The sequence below is a fragment of the Pogoniulus pusillus genome, chromosome 5, assembly GCF_015220805.1.
Source record: "Pogoniulus pusillus isolate bPogPus1 chromosome 5, bPogPus1.pri, whole genome shotgun sequence".
NCBI lineage: Eukaryota > Metazoa > Chordata > Aves > Piciformes > Lybiidae > Pogoniulus > Pogoniulus pusillus.
The window spans coordinates 31,475,273-31,499,172 of record NC_087268.1 but is presented as its reverse complement, the minus strand read 5'-3'; the positions used below and the strand labels follow the sequence as shown (position 1 = coordinate 31,499,172).

Sequence of the window (23,900 nt, the reverse complement as noted above, 5' to 3'; positions counted from 1 at the left end):
AGAGGGAAGGTCAAAAGTAGGTGGGGTTAGTAGACAAGAACCTTTGATTTGGTTGTCTGTAAAGATGTCTGCCTCAGCGTATGTTTTTAAACTGTATAATTGCTGCATTAGTTTTTAAGTCATACTGAAGGTAAGTCCTGTAAATTTGCATGTAGTTCTACTCAGAGCTGGACTTTCTATCTGCTGTATTTTTAAGACTTTCCCCTCTTTGCAAGGTTTTAGTACTTAGAAAGCAAAATTCCCACCATTTCTCAGAGCAATAAATCTTATTAAAACACAGTTGGCAAAATCAAACATTTTTGTTACTCCATGGGGTCTCTCCTGCTGGAGAACTAAGTGAGACACATCTGGGTCAGTCATCTTCTCACTTGAGTACTTGCTAAGGGGACATTCTGTGCTGTTTAGGCCATATCTAGTATTTCACTGTTAAATTAAATCTTTGCTTTTTGCAAAATCTGCTGCTTTTTGGCTAAGTACATCTAATGCCTTAGATACACTTTTATACTACACACTCAGCATGATTTGCAGAGTTAATGATGCTGCAGTTTTGGCAATAGTTGTTAATCCTCTTTTTAGGGCATGGTTCCTGGCAGTCTGAAACTACCCTGCAGGAACAGACAAGAGTTTACCAGCAGGCAAATGCAATTTCTTTGACTTTCTTCAGGACACCCTCGAAAGAGTATGGAAGGAATTGTTGCAATAGTAAGAGGATTCCATATGCACTACATAAAGTCTTGCTTTCGGATAGTTAAGTCCATTTGCTTTCAGATGGTGTTGCTGCCCTTTATCTCCAAGCTGTCTTTGTGGCTGGCAAAAGGTTATGCTATATTCGGCTGTGTGGCACATTCACAGTCCCCCTTCTTTCTCAGTTTTGTGGAAGGAGTAATTATCATGATTTGAAATAGCACAAAGAACATTTCTTTCTTACCCAAGCAGATTAGATGCACTTAAACACTTGAGCAAAAGCCTGACTAAAGGTAATGGATGGTCCAACTGGTTCACACTTTCAGATTTCTTGGAATGACTGCAAGATCTCCTATTCCCCTTTCCCAACCCCATCCTTTTGCAGTACAGTCACATAATATGTAAAGTCTCCCTGAATATTTTTTAGTCTGGTGAGATTTTAATGCTTGGTTTACAAGCGCTTGCATGAACTCCTGTCATACATCTCATGCAGCTACAAATAGCACATGGACCCAAGGAGCTCTGCCTGAGCAGTTGTGTCTGAGTGCACCTAGCACAGAGTTTGCAGGCTTCGTTGCTCTTTAGTGGAAGCTTCTGAAATACCATTTGAAAGCTGGAAAGCTCTCTTGGCATTTTGACTAGCTCATTAGTTTCATGCAGCTTAATGCAGAAGAGGGCTTATCTTCACCAGCTCTGTTGCTTTGGCCCCTTCTCCCCTGGGGGCTCCACAAAGGAACTGACTGTTAATAATGGTGGTCGGGGGGGTGAAGATGCAGAGGGAAGAATGAGGAAATGAAAGGTTTGCCTTGGGGCTGAGAGAGATGAAGGGACTGCTCTCAAAGTCATTATCTTGCATTTATAATTACCAGATGGGAGGTTGCTTCAATGAAGAGATTTTTCAAATGAAGACCCCTTTCATAAAAGGCATGCAGCAAATTCAGTGGGTAGGCTGTTGCAGATGAGAAGCCAAACAGAACTGGTTGAGAAAAAGACATCACTTCTTCAATTTAAGGCATGAATTTCACAGAGAAGTAGTAGTAGATGCACATTAAGGAAAATCTTGCTGATTTAGGAGGAGGAGGAGGGGAAATTTTTTGTAGTTTGCTTTAAAGTGTTCTACTGGGGTCTGTGCTGAAAGGTATAATATGTCCCTGTGTAGAAGCAGGTTGGCTTCTGAGCTGGTATGAAGCAATGACCGTAGAATTCTGTGTAGAGCTACTGAAAGGGTGGTGTAATTCCAGCTAGCTCAGTGATAATTGGATTGAGAATACCATGAGAGGCTCAGAAGTCATATCTGGAGACTTCCCTCCACCTAATGTATGTGTGGTCTGTTCAAACTCCCCTCCAGTGTTGTCTACTTTGAAAATGGTTTTGCTTCAGTATATGAGGCAGACAGTGAATGATAATGAGTTTTGATTTGATCAGAAAAGAATGAGGAGCCTTTTACCAGTAAATGAAGATCTTGACTTAAGTGACATGGATTGTGTTCTCAGATCCAAGTCTCCTCAGGACTTATTTGCACCAGGAGATTCAAATCTTTGTGTCCTCATCTGTTTGTCCTGCTTCATGTGAAATGCAGTTAGGTCCCTTTGATGGGATGGGGTCAGGCCTCTTCTAAGCCATCTTCCTCCATCATAGGGACGAGACTATCAAAGCAAGATTTAAAATGGGATTAAAAGAATATATACCTGCAGGAGCATGGCTCACATTTTTAGATAGAAAGACTTTGCTTTTAATAAGGACCATGTATTTAACTGATTCCTTTATGTAGTAGTATGATGCTCCTGTCCTCTGTTACACACAAATTAAATGTTAACGTGGGTTTTTTTTTTAATAAGAAGCTCCAGCTGTTGGCTTAGAAACAGATCTTTTGCATTCCCAGCTATTACATGTGTTCAGGGTTGGTTTTCTGTGGGGTTTTTTTTTGTGTGTTTTGTTTTTAATAGTAAAAAGGCAGTAATAAATTTTCAGAACCCTATTTTGCTGTTAATTAGCACCTGCAATATGAGATGCAGTATAAATCCCAGAGGCTTTTTTTTTAAAGCAAGCTACTCCAGCAAACTCTAAATGAGCTCTTCAGGGAAGTCTGGATATTCTAGCATGTCTTGGTGGCTTTATATAAGCACTTTTTTTCAGCTAGGGTCTCTGTTTCAAAATTTCTATATAAAGCCACCCAAGTGAAACAGGGAAAGTCATGGGCTGTGAAAATCTTAATGCATGAAAGAGGAACGTAGAGCTTGAGCCTGTGAGACTTAACAGTTGAACAGATTTTCAGTAATTCTGTATTTTAGTGTGCTCTTAATTAGCTTTAGTAAAATGGAAATTGTCCCTAAAGAACATAGCAGGTGGCAGGTTCTATATTTAAAGTATATTTCCAATAAATTATTTTCCCCAAAGTCCCTGCATGTAAGAAGCATGTGCCCTTACTGTCTAGTGTGTGTGTGGATTTTGTTACCCTATTATGTGAGGGAAACAGCAGATTAAATGTCAGACAAACTGTGATGAACTCTCTTTCTCTCAATGGATGCTAAATATGAAGGAAATTATGTACAGCAGTGAGTTCTTACACGTGTTCAGAGAAGGGCAACAAAGCTGGTGAGGGGCCTGGAGCACAAATCCTATGAGGAGAGGCTGAGGGAGCTGGGGCTGTTTAGCCTGGAGACGAGGAGGCTCAGGGGTGACCTCATTGCTGTCTACAACTACCTGAAGGGACACTGTAGCGAGGTGGGGGTTGGTCTCTTCTCCCAGGCAACCAGCAACAGAACAAGGGGACACAGTCTCAAGTTGTGCCAGGGGAGGTCTAGGCTGGATGTTAGGATGAAGTTGTTTGCAGAGAGAGTGATTGGCATTGGAATGGGCTGCCCAGGGAGGTGGTGGAGGCACCGTCCCTGGAGGTGTTCAAGAAAAGCCTGGATGAGGCACTTAGTGCCATGGTCTGGTTGATTGGCTAGGGCTGGGTGCTAGGTTGGCCTGGATGATCTTGGAGGTCTCTTCCAACCTGGTTGATTCTATGATTCTATTATTCTATGATTTGAGTATCTTCTGAAAGGAGACTGGGTGCTGGAGAAGGCTTTCTGTCTAAATCTGTGAGCACTGATACTGGATTAAAGCATATTCAGTTGAGGTGCTGGATGTGAACTGCTCAGCAGCTCACAGAGTTGCAAGTTCTTGCTTTGTTTGGTGCTGCTACTTGCTGTCTGAGTTGTTTCAATTTGTTGAGAATTAATTGTGATCTTAATGCACATCTGACTCCAGAAGCATGCTGTGAAACCAAGTGCAAGGTGAGATGTGCCTTAGTGCAGGAGAGAGCAGCAGCAAGAGCTTCTGGAGGTTTTCTGTCTGTAAACTGACATGATGTGCTGCTCCTCCAGTTGCTAGCAGGCTGGTTTTTAACTCAGTCATAGAATCAACCAGGTTGGAAGAGACCTCCAAGATCATCCAGTCCAACCTAGCACCCAGCCCTAGCCAGTCAACTAGACCATGGCACTAAGTGCCTCAGCCAGGCTTTTCTTGAACACCTCCAGGGACGGTGCCTCCACCACCTCCCTGGGCAGCCCATTCCAATGCCAATCACTCTCTCTGGGAAGAACTTCCTCCTAACATCCAGCCTATACTTTCCCTGGCACAACTTGAGACTGAATTAAAACTGAGTTTAAAACTTCAGAGTGTAAAATACTGTCTTCAGTGAAACAGGTTTTGATCACAAGGTAGTGGGGCTGCCCTGTGCTGGTTGCAAAAGCTGTTGCTCTTATGGGTCTTCATAAGACGTAAATCAGGATTGATCACATGAATATATGAGGAAGTGGTGATCATTATGTATCTGGGAACTGTAAATCATTTCCCTGCCTTGTGACTGCCTTGCTTGCTTGAATTTGCACGCATTTACTTATGTATGCAGAACACACCTGTTTTATTACATCCTTATGCTGCAGTAATGGAAATTATTTCTACCTATGACTGTAGGCAGAATGGCTTATTACTAAGTGATTACATTCATTTCCCTTTTCCCAACTCCCACCAAAAAATTAGACACTGCTTCTGTAATAGGTTCTGTTCAGACAGATAGGTCCATCTGGGGGCACAGGTTTGCAGAGTCAGGGGTCTTTAGTTTTTTAAACACTGATGCAGGGGGGCTCCTTATATTAAGAAGCACTGACAGCAGAAACAAAATCAAAATCCTTTTTCCCTTAGGGGTTGTCTCCTACTCTGGAAATGTCTTGGCCATCGGAGACTGGGCTTCTGAAAGATCTGTGTTCAGTTTTCTCTTAAGAACACTAAGATGATGACATAATTGAAAGTCTGGGAGAAATATGACTTAACAGTAAAACTAATCCACTGTGGATTTGACATCATGGTATGCAGAGGTCTTCTGATCAAGTAGTAGTTCACCGGATGCAGAAAAATAGCTGATGAGTATGTGACCTTGAAAGTGGTCATGGGTCTTCCTCTGCCTGTCTGGCCAAAGGAGAACAGAGAAGTTCTGTTTCCCAGTGTAAGTTGTGGCCTATCTGGAAGGAGTAACTGAAAGTGGAGCTTTTTTTCCTGTTCTCAAACAACTGCAGTTCTCAGAATTTTACATGAGAATGGCTTTCTAAAAGATCCAGCGTTTGAAATATTTCAGTAATTGCAAGGCCCTTCCTTGAAAGCCAAAGCTTTACTTCTGTTTGATCAGTTTGTGCTTCAGGGCAGATGACATGCCTACATCACTTTTCGGTTTTAACTTACTTTTCCTGTGTATATTCACAGTCCTGACTGTCACATTTGAGCCTGCCACAATGGCAGTTCAACGTACATTAAAAAACAAAGCTTCTTTATACAATGCCAGATGAAAGAAAGGTTCAAAACCAAATAATGAAAATGCTAGATTATCCCTTCATTGCTTTTTAGTGAGGGTAAAAGTGTAGAATAATTATTTTCTAGAAACTTATTTCCTTATACTTTTGAAAAATCTTATTGCTTAATAGTTTCATAGATTCATTGAATAGTCTGAGTTGAATGGACCTTGAAGATCATCTAGTTCCAACCTTCCTGCCATGGGCAGGGACACCTTCCACTAGACCAAATTGCTCAAAGCCTCATAGAACCTGGCCTTAAACACCTCCAGGGAGGGGACATCTATGACCTCCCTGGGCAACCTGTTTCAGTGTCTCACCATCTTTATTGTAAAGAATTTCCTTCTAATGTCCAGCCAAATCTGCCCTCTTCAAGCTTCAATCCGTTCCTTCTTCTCCTGTCACAACAAGACCTTCTAAAAAGTCCCTTCCCAGCTTATTGTAGGCTCCCTTTCAGATACTAGAAGGCTGCTATATGGTTTCTCCAGAGCCTTCTCTTCTCCCACCTGAATAGCCCCATTTCTCCCAGCCTGTCCCCATATGGGAGGTGCTCCAGCCCTCTGATCATTTTGTGGCCTTCTCTGGACCTGTTCCAGCAATTCAATGTCCTTCTTATGCTGGGAGCATCAGAACGGGATGCAGTACTGCAGATGGGGTCTTGCAAAAGTAGAGGTGGAGAATCACTTCCCTTGTCCTGCTAGGCAGGTCTGTCATGCAGCTCTGTCATGCAGTCTTTATCATGCTCAATGAAAGAGATTTCTACATGATCTCCAGAGGTACACTGTGGGAAACACTATTGCTCAAATACTGTGGCAGAAAACTGTCTTAGGAAAGCAGTATGTTTGTCATTGAGCTGAAGTGGAAGGGCTGAGATAAAAGATCGAGCAATGCTTTTCACAGTGGAGCGTGTGTGGGGGTGTGTGTATCCAGCACAAAGGTGTACTTTCAAGCCTGTTCTACCTACCTTACCAAATGCTGTTGCCTGGGGTATTTGAACACTAGACAGCAGGCCTCAGGGATCATAAGTCCCTCTTTTTCTTAGGAATTGAGAAAGCTGTAATAAATCTGAGCTGTGAAGGCCACACTGTTTAATTTCATTCCTCAGGAATATTTGCTCTACAGTGTTAGGTTCAGCGACGTGCTGCACTGCTTCTGAGTGTCAGCAAATCCATGCTACTTTACTCTCTTATCAATGTTTTGTTCAAAGAGAAATTTGCTCTTGGCAGACACTTGAAAAGACTCCACACATTTTCAGGTATTTTTAAAAACTTAGATGGTTTGATGATTTTCTGTTTGTGTTCTAGGGATGATTATTTTTCCCTATGTCTGCTGTGGAATTTTACATCATGTAACTTTGAAATGCAATTATTTTTTTTCTCAACAGATGAAATCATGCATCAAGATATCACTCCCCTCTATGCTGCAGATATTCAGGACCAGTTAAAGAAGCAGTTTGCCTACCTGTCAGGTAAGGCTGTGGTGTTCTTCCCTGTACACATTGCTTCTATGTGTGTTTCAGCCCGTTTTGCATTCACAGTTTTTGAGATTTCTTATATGAGAAACTCACATTTTTATGAGCAGCTCCAAATACAGATTATCAAGACTGTTATTTAAGGATTTATAAAACTAAAGTTTATTTTTCTGTAAAGTATAATTGAAAAATAAATTGCAGTTAATTTTCTCCTATTCAGCTTAATGGAATGGAATTGAGGGTAAGATAAAACAATAAGTGGGTCAAAATAAATAAGGAAGTGCTGGTAAGCCTGCTAGAGGAACATGCAGTCTCCTATCCTCAGTATTAAGGGAGCTGTAGGTACTTAGCCTGCGCTCTCCAGAGCTTGCAGCTAGGACAAGGCTCAAACTCAAGAGCTGATCTAGAGCTCTCTGAGTTAACTCAGCCCTCACTGAGAACTGGAGAGCAGCATGGATGTGCTAGCAGTTGCTGTGATTTTGTAGTCCTTAGCCACCACTGATTCTGCTGTCAGGTTTGATACTGACCCTCAAGCTGACACCTTGGTCTTGATCAGAGGTGTGGAGTAAGCGCTACAGTACCACATTCCCCTTGCAGCCTCACTGCTAATATCAGGCATGTATAAGTAACATTGAGTTCTGGACAGGGTTTTTGGCTTGGTATCACTACTTGCCTTCTGCAAAAGACTTTACTTTTAAGTGTGAAGCCATCTCTAAACACATCACAGCCATATTCACTCAGCACAGAGTGTCATTGCCCCTTGGTAGCGTCTGTCATGTGGATGATGCAGGCCTGCATTTGTGCATGCGAGCGCTGGTTGCCATACTTGCTCCATCTGAATGGCTGGCTGATCATGAGTAAAGGGCAATAATGCCTTTGGTCACTGATCAAGTTGTGAGGCAAGTGTCTTACAAGCTTCTGAGTTTGTTTTCCTGCCTGCTCAACTCTTGCAGGTGTGCAGCAGCAAACTTGCTGGAGTTACTGCCCTGCCTTTCCTCCAGTATATAGAGAAGGAGAGCATCAGTGGCTTTGCAGGGCTGCCCTGCCTCCTTTGGCATAAGGGAGATTTATTTCTCTGGGATGAAGCTGGGCTTGGTGACTGTTTCCTCTTCTTTGGATCCCTCAGTGCATCAGAGTAAGAGACACTGGTGAATGAAACAATGTACTGTTTTGCTTGGCAAGAGCTCAGTGAATCTTGTACTCATAATTAATCATTAATTATGATTTATTCCTGCCACAAAAGCAACACTAAGCATGGGTCTGCAATAATGACTGTTTTCTGTAGGGCGATGGTGACACTTGGGGATAAGATTGTTTTATGAAGTTAGCTGTCCATGCTTCATGTGAGATGATGGTATTTAAGCTCCAACTCTTTTCTGGCAGTTTATTTTTTTGACTGTCCAAGTCCCTCCTTTTAATCCAGGGGCAGAAAATGGCTCATAATAGTGTTATGCAAGAATCAACTTATCTGGGAAGCTGTAAGTAGGAGTTATATTTTGCCCCTCTGAAGTGAAGGGGGAAAATGGTGACTACAGCAGATGAATAAAACCTAGCTGAGTCCAAGCCTTAAGACTGTTAAGTTCACACAGCCACAAGCATCTTCAGCACTCATCATATCCACAGTGCACTGGAGTTTAGTAAGCACAGCCATTCCTCATTCTATTTTCTTTTATTTATTCATCCTCATCTCTATTAGAAGTCTGGCTAGTTTGCCTGAAATAGTAGGACAGCTGCATTACTGTGGACAGTGACTATATTCTTTATTTTATCTTTTTTTTTACTTCTTGAACAATTTGGCTGTTAAGCATTTTCATTTCACTTTGGACTTCAGTTCTTTTACCATAATATTCTACTGCAGGACACTGACAGTTAATTTTCTGTGCTGTACAAAAAAAGTGGCATTATTTGCTCTGTTAACAAAGGAAGAGAACCAATTTATGTACAATATGTTTGTTCTTGCAGTTGTGTTTACAAGTGGTTTTGCTGTAATGCTACCTCAGGCATTCAGAGCATGTGTGAAGGAGAGATTTTTGCTTATTACTAAGTTGTCTTGGAAATAAACCTTATGAGATGGCATAAAACTCATTAAAGTGAAATTCCATAGATTCCAAGTACTTTTGGTACGTGGCATCTTTGCAGATATGGCAAATTGTGTCTCATGTCTTAGATGCATTTCAGTTTTTAGTTCTTGAGCTTTTAACAGCAGTGCAGCATATACTTGAGAATCACTTCAGTTTCTGTAATAGGATGCATCTAGGTCTCACGAGATGCTTGCTTTGAATAGTGAATGAAACCTAATCTGCTTCTGTGGCTAAAGGCTACAGCCCTTCCCAAGCTGCTTTCTGTATTTTTGTCTAAATCAGGGTCACTTCTTTCTTTTGGTCTCTTTCCCTCTGCAGGTGCAAAGTAATTTGTGTCCCCTGCTCTGCTAGATGATAATAGAAATACTAGAGGGGCATCCAAATTAGACTTGAAATGAAGCAAAATAATGCAAAAGCATGAATGATTCAATTTTTCAGTAAATATAGCAAAGTGTGATGAGAGATTAAAATCCATGATCATAGAATCACAGAACCAACCAGGTTGGAAGAGACCTCCAAGATCATCCAGGCCAGCCTAGCACCCAGCCCTAGCCAGTCAACCAAACCATGGCACCAAGTGCCTCATCCAGGCTTTTCTTGCATACCTCCAGGGACAGTGACTCCACCACCTCCCTTGGCAGCCCATTCCAATGCCAATCACTCTCTCTGTCAAGAACTTCCTCCTAACATCCAGCCTATACCTCCCCCGGCACAACTTGAGACTGTGTCCCCTTGTTCTGTTGCTGGTTGCCTGGGAGAAGAGGCCACCCCCCACCTGGCTACAGCCTCCCTTCAGGTAGTTGTAGACAGCAATGAGGTCACCCCTGAGCCTCCTCTTCTCCAGGCTAAACAACCCCAGCTCCCTCAGCCTCTCCTCATAGGGTTTGTGTTCCAGGCCCCTCACCAGCTTTGTCACCCTTCTCTGGACACATTCCAGCACTTCAACATCTCTCTTGAATTGAGGGGCCCAGAACTGGATACTCTTAAAGATGCTGAAGGCTCTAGTTCCTGCTCAGTAGTGAGTATGCAGTCTTCTGCCCATCTTAAATCTCATGAAGGGACAAGCTTTGCATGAGGTTTTTAATTAATCATTCACATGACAAGTTTATAAATACTGAAGTTAATATTTTACCTTAGGCCCAGCTGTTTACTTTTTTTCCTTGGAGTTTTTTATTTCTGTGGAACAAAGTCCTTATCTTTGTGAGAATTGTGCTTTTTCTTTGGTGATTCCTAGGCTGCATTAAATGTTCTCTCTACATGGTTTACTTTCACCTGTCTTATTTTTCCTTCCTTCAGTGAGTATTTGTGCAAATACTTTTTTGAATTGTATGCCCCTTTCCAACTGTCCCTTTCTTTTCCATCCTCACAGAAGACATTGAAGGTCCATTTAAAAGTCTCTGGAAAATATATGCCTTACAGACTTTCATTTAGGTTTTTTTTTTTTCTTTTCCCTCTTCCTTCATTGCAAAGTTTATGCTCTGATTTTCATACCCAACTTTGCATCTATCTGCCATCGCTGTATGCCAATGTGTTAAGATAAATGTAGATGAAGAAGAGCAGGCAGACAGGTGTGTATGTTTATATGCATCTTAACTCATACAAGCTATGTGATGTGCAAATGAAACTCTTGGCCAGCATAACTACTGAACCAATTATTTCAACTTACTGTCATTTGAATGCCTCTTTATGCATTGAATTTCAAACCAAGTATTTCCATTGAAGGAAATACAAGTTCATGCTGCTTGCATTTTTGCCTATCAATTCATCATTCTTTCCTGAAGTTGGAAAAATTAGCATTGGTACTAACCTTCAAAATGTTTATGTCTCTGGACCTTCAAATTATTATTCTAAATAATGATCTTCTCCTGTCTCTCTAACTTCATTTACTTGGCTGTGCTCTTGCTCTGCTCTGTGGAAATGACCTTAAAATACCTTACTGCTTAAACTGTTCCCTTTGAAGTATCCATGGGTGCAGAGTCTGTTTGTAGAATTGCATTTAAGAACTTCTGAGTGCCTCCTGTACCACATCTATTGCATCAGCTGGGTAAAAACACCAACTTGAATTTTGTTTCTGATATAACTTGGTCAATGTCTATGTTGTGTATTGACAGTGGCAGGAGGATTACTTAGCAGTGTCTGACCTGCACAGATGTAAGTTTAACTGCTCTTTTATATTCAGTGTGCTAAATCCACAGTTTGTAGAGGTTTTATTAAAATAAACCACAACCAAACACACAAAAAAACACCAAAGAGAAAGGAAAGAAATTAATCTTTAGTTAAGAGATCTCCAGTTGTAATACATTCAGGCACAGCTTTAGGTATTGCAGTCTGATATTTCTAAGCCTACATGCTTGCTGCTGCTGAACCTTGGAAAAGTGCAGCTTGTGAAGTTATACAAGTAAAACTCCTCTCTTGTTACAAGAAAAGGAATATTTTAATAAATTCCTTTTGTTTCTGGTTTTCTTTGCCAAGGATATGCACTGAAGCTTTTACCCACTGCCTCACAGGATCATAGGATGTTAGGGGTTGGGAGGGACCTCTGGAGATTTTTGAGTCCAACCCTCTTGCCAGAGTAGGACCATATAATCTAGTGCAGGTCGCACAGGAGTGCATACAGACAGCTCTTGATAGTCTCCAAAGTAGGAGACTCCACAACCTCTCTGTTCCAGTGCTCTGTGACCCTTACAGTAAAGAACTTCCCCCTCATGTTGAGGTGGAACTTCTTGTGCTGTAGTTTACATCTATCGCCTCTTGTCCTGTCACAGGGTGCACACAAGCAGAGGCTGTCCCTTCCTTTTTGATATCCAGCCCTCAGATATTTATATACATTTATTAGATCCCCTCTCAGTCTTCTCCTCTCCAGACTAAAAAGCCCCAGGTCTCTCAGCCTTTATTCATCAGGCAGTGCTCCAGTCCATTAATCATCCCTGTAGCCCTCTGTTGGACTCTGTCAAGTAGATCCCTGTTCCTCTTGAACTGGGGAGCCCAGAACTGGATGTAGTATTCCAGGTGAGGTCTCACCAGGGCAGAACAGAGGGGCAGGAGAACCACCCTTGATCTGCTGGACACACTCTTCTGAATGTCCATTTGCTGCCTTCGCCACAGGGTGCATGGTTGTCCTATAAATAACTCATCCACCAGGACTCGCAAGTCCTTCTCCGCAGCACTGCTCTCTAGCAGATCACTTCTTAACCTGTACTGGTGCAGTTTATGATTCCTTTCCAGGTGCAGGACTCTGCACTTTTCCTTGTTCTACCTCATTAGGTTCCTGTTTGTCCAGCCATCCAAGTCTGTCCAAGTCTTGCACAGCCTTCAGGTGTGTCCAACCCTCCCAGTTTTATATTGAAGTCTACACTCCAGGTAGGTGTACACAAACAGAAAGGAAAAGCCTTTATCAGAAATATACAAACGTAACAGTACTACACAACACCAGCTATGAACTACCACAACAGCAAAGTCAGGTTTGTAGTGATCCTTTCTTTCTTCATTCATGTGAGAACCTCACTTTTGATGTAACGGGAAACATTACTAAAGCTAGGTCTTTTGAACTGAAGTTGTAGATCCAAGCCACTTAACAATGATGATGCTCTTGAATCTTCTGTGTGCGTATTCATCAGCACAGAGATCATATGATCTGAATACAATTCTGTTTGCATTATAAATTCAGTATCATCTAATTACATCCAACTACCTTTCTTCCTTTTTGTGTTGGGCAGAGCGCTTTTGAGAATGTCTTCTCGTATGCATACAGAAGCAGAATTATTAGGGAAACACTGTAAAATAATCTCCTGCTTTTTATTCCTGGAAGTCTAAACCATCTTTTTGCTTCTCCCAGATTTTTTCTGGCTGTACCAAAAAAAACCTGTCATGCCTCTGACAGTGCTGTGGGTCGTCATCCTTTTCTCTGTGCACCCTCATGTGTGTGTGTTTCTTCGAGTGGCTGTGCAATTTTTCTCTGTTAATGCAACTTCAAATTGAAAGGAATAGTAATTATTTTTCATTTGAGATTGCTTTTTAGATACCAAGTCACTAATATGTCTCCTGTGATTAGAATTTGTGTAACAGTGCTGCATTTCTCTATCACCCTATTTGCTTAATAAAATACAACCAAGCAACTAACAAGCCAACCCACAACAAACAAACCCACCCACAATAAAAAACACTAACCTGGACAAATGGGTAGAGTCCAATGGGATGGGGTTCAATAGCTCCAAGTGCAGGATGCTGCAATTTGGCTACAACAACCCCATGCAGAGATACAGGCTGGGGTCAGAGTGGCTGGAGAGCAGCCAGACAGAGAGGGATCTGGGGGTACTGATTGATACCTACCTGAACATGAGCCAGCAGTGTGCCCAGGTGGCCAAGAGAGCCAATGGCATCCTGGCCTGCATCAGGAATGGTGTGGCCAGCAGGAGCAGGGAGGTCATTCTGCCCCTGTACTCTGCACTGGTTAGACCTCACCTTGAGTCCTGTGTTCAGTTCTGGGCCCCCCAGTTTAGGAGGGACATTGAGATGCTTGAGCGTGTCCAGAGAAGGGCGACGAGGCTGGTGAGAGGCCTTGAGCACAGCCCTACGAGGAGAGGCTGAGGGAGCTGGGATTGTTTAGCCTGGAGAAGAGGAGGCTTAGGGGAGACCTTATTGCTGTCTACAGCTACCTGAGGGGAGGTTGTGGCCAGGAGGAGGTTGCTCTCTTCTCTCAGGTGGCCAGCACCAGAACGAGAGGACACAGCCTCAGGCTGCGCCAGGGGAGATTTAGGCTGGAGGTGAGGAGAAAGTTCTTCACTGAGAGAGTCATTGGACACTGGAATGGGCTGCCCGGGGAGGTGGTGGAGTCACCGTCCCTGGAGCTGTTCAAGGCAGGATTGGACATGGCACTTGGTGCCATGGTCTAGCCTTGAGCTCTGTGGTGAAGGGTTGGACTTGATGATCTGTGAGGTCTCTTCCAACCCTGATGATACTGCTGTGATACTGTGATATTGCAGCTGTAGTAGGAAGAGTTAAATATAGCAGAATATAAGGAATTACTGCTAAATTGCCTGGACCTAAAGTAGACTTTACCAGTCCCATCTCACAGTAGCACAGCCTGTTTTCCAAGGACCATTTTCCCAGTCCCTTTTATACATGAGATCACAGTGCTGTGGATCCCTATAAATTAAATGCTTGCTGGTATTGTTTGAGTAATGGTATATAAAAGTCAGGAACACAAACTGCTATTTCCTCAGCACAGTCAAGTCATTTTGCTACCTAAGCTCTGGAGCTAATGTTGTGCAGTGAGGTTTTCCTAATTGCATGTTTTTGCAAAACACAGGGCTGTCACTGCTATAAAGATTTGCCTTAGACAGAGGTGCATATTCTGTTTAGAATAGCTCCACCTAATTGGATTTTTTTGCTAGAGTTGTAGAAGTTAACTGAAAATTTTCCATTTTAGAGAGAAACTTTAGAATATGTTTCCAAAGTCAGTTATAAATTAGTTAATACAAAAGTTTTCCTTTAATAAATCACAGAATCAGTCAGGGTTGGAAGGGACCACAAGGATCATCTAGTTCCAACCCACCTGCCATGGGCAGGGATACCCTACCCTAGATCAGGCTGCTCACAGCCTCATCCAGCCTGGCCTTAAACACCTCCAGGGATGGGGCCTCAACCACCTGCCTGGGCAACCCATTCCAGGCTCTCACCACTCTCATAGTGAATAACTTCCTCCTCACATCCAGTCTGAATCTGTCCACCTCCATCTTTGCTCCATTCCCCTTAGTCCTGTCACTACCTGAAGGCTGATGTAAGATGTTGCCTTTTTTTTTAATTGATAATGTCCTTCAGTGCTCTTCACTTCTATGGTGTTTCCATTTTTGAACCAAAAAGTAATAATCCTCTCACTGGGAGAATGTTCCTTACATCTGCATGTTATGAGGCAAGTCTTAAGTAATTCCATGGGAATTATTTTAGGTAAAATGCGTGTGGACTGATGAGACCCACTTAAGGATGAATGCATTCTCTTCTGCACTTTGCAATGAACAAACCCAAAACCTGGCACTCAAGAGGCATTTGTTTAATATTAAAAAAAAAACAAAACCCCACAATGTTTTCCAACATTTTCAGTAGAGTCACAGTATCACAAAATGGTTTGGAAGGAACCCATAAGGATAATCTAGTCCAACCCCTCTGCTATGGCTAAGGACATCTTTCACTAGATTGGGTTGCTCAATACTTTCAAAACAATACTTGGTTATCTTTGTAGTGGTTCTGGGCATCAGCCACCTGCTCCCACACAAGGATTCACCCAGATTAAACTCGGCCAGCTGGAAGTTTTTTTTATTCACAGCTTAGCAGAATTTACAAGCAGATATATGCAATATATTACAAATATTTACAACTATATACAGTTGTACTTCTGCATTACTTTTAACTTGTATATAAGACCCCTCCCAGCAGTCAGTGTGACCAGCCCCAACCACCCTTCCACCTTCTTCCCACCCTCTACTTTATCTCAAAATCTTTCTTACGGGCAAGGTGATCTGGAAAGGTCAGCAAGAGGTGTTAGAAGCAGAATAATCAGTTGGGAAAATGTGCAGGGTCAGATAGGAGTTAACAGGGCAAAAGCCAGGCAGAAACTGTCTTATCTGTGTTTGTGTCTTTGCTCTTATGTATCTCATTAGAATGAATGGGTAATTCAGACATCACTCTATTTTTCTTTTCACAGCCAATAATCTAATTTCCCTCATTAAAATATTCCAATTAGCCTCAAACCAGCACAATCTTAGGAACACATGATATGGTTGAGTGTCTCTGGTACAGAATTGGAGAGGGCCAACAAGACTGATACCACATTAGAGTCTGTTATAAACCACCCAATCAGAACAGAGAGGCAGAGGAAACATTCTGTGAGCAACTGGGACAAGACTCATGATCTCTTGCCCTTGTTCTTGTGGGGGACTTCAGCTCCTCAGATGTCTGCTGGAAGTGCAGCACAGCAGAGAGGAAACCGTCCTGGAGGGTCTTCAAACATGTTGAAAGTAACTTCCTCATGCAGATGACAAGTGAACCTACCAGGGATGTTGCCCTGCTGGACCTGCTCTTTGTGAGCAGACGAGGACTGGTGAGTGATGTGACAGTTGGAAGTGATCTATGGCACACAGCATTCATGAAATGATGGAGTTCTCTTAGAGAAGGAGAGGAAGCAGTAGAACTGCTGCCTTGTTGGGATACTGCCACCTTTGGAAGGCAGTCCTGAAGGACAAAAGGGTTTAGGAAGTTTGGGCACTCTTCAGAAGGGAAGTCTTAAAGGTGCAGGAGCAGGCTGTCTCTGTTTGCTGCAAGATGAGCTGGCAGCAAAGAAGACTGGCATAGCAGAACAGGGAGCTTTAGCTGCAGCTCTGTGGTAAAAGAGGAGAGTTTGTGGCCTTTGGAAGAAGGATCAGGCCATGCACAATGACTACAAAGATATTAGGAGGCTGTGTAGGGAAAAAAAAATAAAGTCCAAAGCTCAGCTATCAATTAATCTGCCTTCTGCCCTGAAAGACAACAAGAAATCTTTCTATAAATACATCAGCAGCAAAAGAAGGTCCAGGGAAAGCCTTCATCCTCTGGTGGATGAAGGATGAAACATGGTAAGTAAGGGTGAGGAAAAAAGACTAAGGTATATAATGCCGTCTTTGCCTCAGTCTGTAGTAACAGGGCCAGTTTTATTGTGGGAATCCAGCCCTCTGAGCTAGAAAACAGCAACCAAAAGCAAAATGACCTCCCTGCAATCCAGGACAAGATGTCCAACGACCTGCTGCAACACAAACACGTACACAAATCTATGGGACTAGATGGAATCCACTCAAGAGTTCTGAGAGCTGGTGAAGGTACTCACCAAGCCACTTTGCATCACTTGTCAGCATTTGTGGCTGACTGGGGAAGTCTCAGCAGACTGGAAGTCAGCCATCTACAACAAGGGCCAGAAGGCAGGTCTGGAAAACTTACAGGCCTGTCAGTGCAACTTTTGTGCCAGGCAAGCTGATGGAGCAGATCATCCTGAGTACCACTGTATGTAAGAGAACCAGATGATCAGGCCTAGTCAATATGGATTTATGAAAGGCAGGTCCTGCTTAATTATCCTGATCCTACAACATGGCCACCCAGTCAGTGGATGAGGGAAGTGCTGTGGATGTTATGTATCTGGGCTACAGTTAAAGCCTTTGACACTGTCTCCCACAGTATCCTCCTGTAGAAACTGGCTGCTCGTGACTTGGCTGGGTGGACACTTTACTGGGTAAAAAAACTGGCTGGCTGGGCCCGAAGAGTGGTGGTGAATGGAGTCAGTTGGCAGCCAGTCACAGGAGGTTGTTCCCCAGAGCTCAGTCCTGTTTAATACTGTTATCAGTGATCTGGACAAAGGAATCGAGTGCACCCTCAGTCAGTTTGCAGATGGTGCTAAGTTTGGAGGGAGTGTTGATCTGCTCAAGGGTATGGAGTCTCTGCAGAGGGATCGAGACAGACTAGGGAAAAAAAAGAAAAGAGTAACATCTGTTGAAATTTTTCATTCAGAAGAGAAGTCGATTTCCTGGGCCAGGACTATGAGTTTCCAAAGGCCAAATGCTAGTTTCTGCATTTTGGCCACAACAACCCCTGATAGTGCTACACGCTTGGTGTAGAGTGGCTGCAAAACTGCACAGCAGAGAGGCACCTGTGGATGTTGAATGATGGGTAGCCAAACATGATCTAGCAGTGTGTTTAGATGGCCAAGGTGGTCACCAGCATCCTGGCCTGTATCAGGAATAGTATGGTCAGTAGGACCAGGGACTTGATCGTGCTTTTCAGCACTTACAGTATCACAGTATCACCAAGGTTGGAAGAGACCTCATAGATCATCAAGTCCAACCTATTACCAACCCTCTACCACAGAGCTCAAGGCTAGACCATGGCACCAAGTGCCACGTCCAATCCTGCCTTGAACAGCTCCAGGGATGGCGACTCCACCACCTCCCCGGGCAGCCCATTCCAGTGTCCAATGACTCTCTCAGTGAAGAACTTTCTCCTCACCTCCAGCCTAAATCTCCCCTGGCGTAGCCTGAGGCTGTGTCCTCTCGTTCTGGTGCTGGCCACCTGAGAGAAGAGAGCAACCTCCTCCTGGCTACAACCTCCCTTCAGGTAGTTGTAGACAGCAATAAGGTCTCCCCTGAGCCTCCTCTTCTCCAGGCTAAACACTCCCAGCTCCCTCAGCCTCTCCTCCTAGGGCTGTGCTCAAGGCCTCTCCCCAGCCTCGTCGCCCTTCTCTGGACACGCTCAAGCATCTCAATGTCCCTCCTAAACTGGGGGGCCCAGAACTGAACACAGTACTCAAGGTGTGGTCTAACCAGTGCAGAGTACAGGGGCAGAATGACCTCCCTGCTCCTGCCACGCCTCAAGTTCTGTGTTCAGTTTTGGGCCACTCACTACAAGAAGGACATTGAGATGCTAGAGTTTGTCCAAAGAAGGGCAACCAAGCTGGTGAAGGTCCAAGAGCAATTCTCATGAGCAGCAGCTGAGGAAACTGGTATTGTTTAACCTAGAGAAAAGAAGGGTTAGGGGAGACCTTACTGCTCTCTATGACTACCTGAAAGAAGGTTGTAGAGAGGTTGAGATCAGTCCATTCAAGTAACACTACTTTTTTTTTCTTGGTGATTTAATATCCCAGTTGCTTGTTTTAAAAAATACTCTATGCAAATTGAATTATTTTCATGAATTGTAGCACTCACAGAGTTCATCTAAATTTTCTTGTCCCTTTTTTTTTTCTTAATTGGGTGTATATAATTCTAAGATGCTGGAATGTTATTTATATTAGCTGGTTTGAATAAGGTGCTTTAGATTTTTGCCTTAAACCTGTGTTTCAAGGATGAGAGGAGTAAAAATGTTCATTTTGTCACTCAAATGCTTTCCATTTCACTAAAAAACAACAACAAAATGCAACCTAGCTTCCTAAACTTTCCCTTTAATCTCCTCCTTTTAATTCTGTGGCTTGGTTTACTTCTAGGGGAAAGAAATAGTATTTTGCACAGCTAATTTAGGAACAAACTGTGCAGTGCTGCTTCTTGCAGAGATGAAGCAAGAAAAAGTGGTTCCAAATAAAGGAAATGAACCCTAATACAGCAAGGAATGACTTCTATGTGAAATAAGAGACACTCAAAAAAAGTGAACCCACCTACTGTTTTTACTATTATTTAATACAAACAGCATTTATATGTAGGATTTTTACTCTGTTGTATTCCCCATGCTCTTTTTGTAGCCAGCTGTGATACTTACAAGCATTAACTGCTTTACTGCAGTGACCTGTCTTCCATTGTTGGCCACAAAATTACAGTATAGAAAGGGACTTCTGTAGGTCAGTGAAGTTAAAGCTGGAGTTTTATAGACTTTATTATGTATTGTACTTTAGGTCACTCTGCCCTAAGCTCTTTTCAGCAGCGAGGTCCTGATAAAGAAAAACAGTTGAACAGTATTTGAAGATGTATGTGTCCTTAAGTGTCCCAGCAGGAAAACACTGGAGAAAAAGATAATCAGTGAACAAGAGTCTTCTAACAGCATGTGAACATGCTGACAGAGTCATCTCCACCCAAGATAACCACAGATGACTACTAGAAACTTGAAAATTAATAGGCAGTGTCAAGATGGAATGGCTCGGTTTGCCCTTGACAATCACTGGTGGTCTGGGAACTTCCTGAAGGTCTGAGCTTCTGTTTTTAGGATGTGTCCTGCAAGGCTATTGTTGTTCTTCTTTTGTTTTGTATGCCCTATTTATAGAAATCAAGTAGAACAAAGCAAGTAACCAACGGGAATACAGCAAATAATGTATAATAGTATCTAAAAACAGGTACTCTAGAGAGAACAGGACACCTCATGAGCAACAGAAATTATCATTATCATACTTGAAAAAAATGTTTTTAATGAGAGATGAAAATCCTTTGGTCCTGAGAGCCTGGATAGAACAGGAAATAATAGAATCAAAATTGATGTCAATTTATTTCTGTGCATATTTATAAGGCTAAAATTAACTCCCTTGACTTAACACTGACGCATTTGGATGTTTCATAAAGGTTATGTTTGCAAACTTGCGTTACTTGCATTGTAGTTGCATTTTTGTGTGTGTGTGTCTGAATGTGTCTAATGTGTGCTATTTTCTGATGGAGTTTGGTTTGAAGAGCTGCACATTTGTAGCACCATATTGCCTGTAAGCCGGTAGATTAAAGTCAGTTTCGCTGCAAATTAAGATAAGGATACTATCTGAGCTCGTCTAATTACATGTGGCTTTGGAGAGAAATGGTGGTTTCTTTTATCAAATGCATCTGAGCTCAGATGTTTCTCTTTTTTTTTTTGGGGGGGGGGGGAGGTGGTGCTTGGTGAGGTTACATGCAAAGGCACTGGGGGTGGCTAATAGTGCGTTTTAACTTTCAGAAATCACTGTTGCTCTCATGATCGGTTTATAACTGGTTTCCTCTTTCAGGGCTAGAAAAAATATCATTGTTGTTTTACCACTGTAATTGTTGCCTGTTTTTCTCCTTTTTGGACTATCAAGCAAAGATAACACTTCAGCAATACATCCCTTCCCAACCCTCCAGATGTTAACTTAATGCAATTTCTGGGGCTCAACAAATACTTTGTCCAGCCTGTCTATGTGAAAATATTCTTTCAGACATGAAATACTGTCATTGCCTTTAAAAAATAGAATTGCATTTTGCTTGTAAAAAATCTGTGTGAAGCACATTCTAAAAGCATTTTCATGTGTGAATTCTGCCCAGTGTATAGGTTTGAGTCCATGTTACCTTGTGTAGGTAATTTGAGAGGTTGATCAGGAAATTTAATTTGAAACACCTTCTCCCGTTTATTTAATGTTCAGTCACTTGTTTTAGACCATCCTAGAAGTAGAGCAGCCAGCTCAGCAGAGGCATGCTGGTGGGGTGTTGCATGAATGCGTTGAAACTAGTAAGAAATTCACTTCAGTTCAAGATGGAGATTCACCTACTTAATTCTATATTAGGTTTTTGTTTTGTTTGTTGTGGGTTTGTTGGTGGGTTGGTTTTGTCTAGGTTAGTTACAGTATCACAGTATCACCAAGGTTGGAAGAGACCTCATAGATCATCAAGTCCAACCCTTTACCACAGAGCTCAAGGCTAGACCATGGCACCAAGTGCCACATCCAATCTTGCCTTGAACAGCTCCAGGGGCGGCGACTCCACCACCTCCCCGGGCAGCCCATTCCAGTGTCCAATGACTCTCTCAGTGAAGAACTTTCTCCTCACTTCCAGCCTAAATCTCCCCTGGCGCAGCCTGAGGCTGTGTCCTCTCGTTCTGGTGCTGGCCACCTGAGAGAAGAGAGCAACTTCCCCCTGGCCACAACCACCCTTCAGTCTCCCCTGAGCCTCCTCTTCTCCAGGCTAAACAATCCCAGCTCCCTCAGCCTCTCCTCCTAGGGCTGTGCTCAAGGCCTCTCACCAGCCTCGTCGCCCTTCTCTGGACACGCTCAAGCATCTCAATGTCCCTCCTAAACTGGGGGGGCCCAGAACTGAACACAGTACTCAAGGTGTGGTCTAACCAGTGCAGAGTACAGGGGCAGAATGACCTCCCTGCTCCTGCTGACCACACCATTCCTGATGCAGGCCAGGATGCCACTGGCTCTCTTGGCCACCTGGGCACACTGCTGGCTCATGTTCAGGCGGGTATCAATCAGCACCCCCAGATCCCTCTCTGTCTGGCTGCTCTCCAGCCACTCCGACCCCAGCCTGTATCTCTGCATGGGGTTGTTGTGGCCAAAGTGTTCATTTCTGTCTCCAGATTTGCTGTATTTACATACAGCTGATGTTACCAAAAGATGCACTGCCACCTGGTGTTAGTACTGTTGACATGAGCAAAAATGTTCATACACAAAAAAATGTATTGTGTTCCTTCCTGTAAAACTTCCTAAGCTCTGAAGAAGAAACTAGGCTATTAAGAATAAATAGTGTCCACATCAATGAGCCCTGCACCAAAAAAACCCAAAACAAAACCCAAAGAAACACAGCTGTTTCCTTAGGGGGAAACTGCAGGCAAGGTAAGGAGACTTGCCTATAAACACACCTGCTGTTTGTTCCTCTTGTAGGTGGACGAGGGGAAGATGGATGCCCTGTTATTACGTTTCCAGACTATCCAGCTTTCAGCGAGATCCCGGAGAAGGAGTTCCAGAATGTCCTGACCTACTTGACAAGCATCCCAAGGTGAGCATAATTTTGTCTGTTAAGGAGTTTTTCACAGCCAGTCATTTCTGTGATGGTGTAAAGGTCAGCCTTGGTATTTAATTAAAGGGGCAGTGGCAGTAAGTCTTGATTAGTGACAGCTACCCAATGCCGTTGCTAGATTAATTATACGGTGCTATTTATGCTTCATCAGAAAATTACTTTCTGGTATGTATAGATGCAGATTCTATGATGGACATTTTCCTCTCATTTCTTACCTTTGCTGTATTTAAGAGTGTCTTGTTCTGTGTTTTAACTGAAAACCTGTATAATTTTGTCAGAGCATGCTAATTCCTGGGTGCTGCTCAAGATATTACTCAGGGCAAGAGAATACTCCATAGTCTATGGTGGGTTTAGGAAATCATCCCCCCAAATTAAAATTGACCAGACCGGCTCAGGTGGCTTGGGAGTAAGATAAAGCTGCATTTTACAGCAAATCTAAATTTACAAGCATATTTACAAAATATATTTACATGTATTTACAATTGCATACAGTTTCGAAACAATACAGAAATCCAGTCGTCCCCTCCCAGACAAAGCCCAGAAGGGGTCAACACCACCACCTTCTCTCCCCCCAGATGGAAAACCAGCAAGATCTCACGTGTTATCTGGTCAGTCAAGGTTAGTGGAGGAGTTAGAGAGGAGTGAAGGAACAGCAACAGAGCCAATGCTTCAAAGCCAAGAAAACAACATTGTTTATATACTGGCTTTTTATAGCAGCTAGCAAATCAGCGACTGATATAGACCTTATCATTGTTTTCTTTTTACAACCAACGCCCTGCTCATTCAGATTTTGCACTCAGCTTTCAGGAAAGTACAGAGGTTTGTTCTAACCACTTGTGCCCTGTTTCCCTGGCTCAGCTGAACATCTTTGTATCACTTCCAAAACTTGGAGGCTTCTAAACTGGCCTTCTCACAGTAGTGTTATCAATGGGCTGCTCGATAGAAAAATGAGATGTTGTTGAAGATCTGTTAGGAAATGAAATAGCAGGGTTCAAGATCCTGGTGGAGATAGATGGAGGCAAGTACAGACACTAGATTTCAAGAGACTTTGGACATATTCAGGGAAAATATAGGTAGGATTCAATAGGAAGCAACTCTGAAGAGGAAGACTGCCAAGTTTTAAGGACAGCATCCTCTAAGTACAAAAATGGTACACCCTGGAGAATGAACAGATATCACAGGAGTCTGACCTGGCTGAATGAGGAACTTGTGACTGCTCTGCAGTACAAAGATATCATACAGGTGGTGAAAGCAGGCACAGTCTACAAAGGAGACATATAGAAACATTGCCAAAAGAACAGGTAGGGATAGTTTCAGGAAAGTCAAAGCACACCTGAAGCTGTGGAACATGAAACAAGGGACATCAAGGACCACACAAAAGAAACCCAACCCTTTTATTGCTTTAACAATACAGGAATAAACTGATGATGTGCACATGACGAATGGGTTTGGTAGGTTAGTAGCAGCCAACATAAATGAGGCTGAGACACTTGAATTCTTGCTTCAGTCTTCTCTAACAGTGTCTGCCAGGCCTGTGTGTTTAGACTGAGGATTTAAGGAGGAGAATGATGATCTGATTAAGGATCTCTTAAGAAATGCAGAC

General features: G+C 42.9%; 1 protein-coding gene across 5 annotated transcripts in view; it reads left to right on the top strand.

Annotated features, from left to right (window-relative positions):
* The window catches only part of MCF2L (MCF.2 cell line derived transforming sequence like), a 123,263-nt gene that overhangs the window by 27,558 nt on the left and 71,805 nt on the right, over positions 1-23,900 (top strand). For 3 of the 5 annotated variants that reach the window (XM_064143724.1, XM_064143719.1, XM_064143722.1), the window contains exon 1: positions 22,166-22,276. Coding sequence is in view for 2 of the 5 variants with exons in the window: in XM_064143723.1 (XP_063999793.1) it covers positions 6,901-6,984; positions 22,162-22,276 (199 nt within the window). In the remaining 3 variants the exon portion in view is untranslated. Of the gene's footprint in view, positions 1-6,900; positions 6,985-22,161; positions 22,277-23,900 lie in introns of those variants that run through there. The other 2 variants (XM_064143723.1, XM_064143725.1) reach the window with 1 other exon arrangement.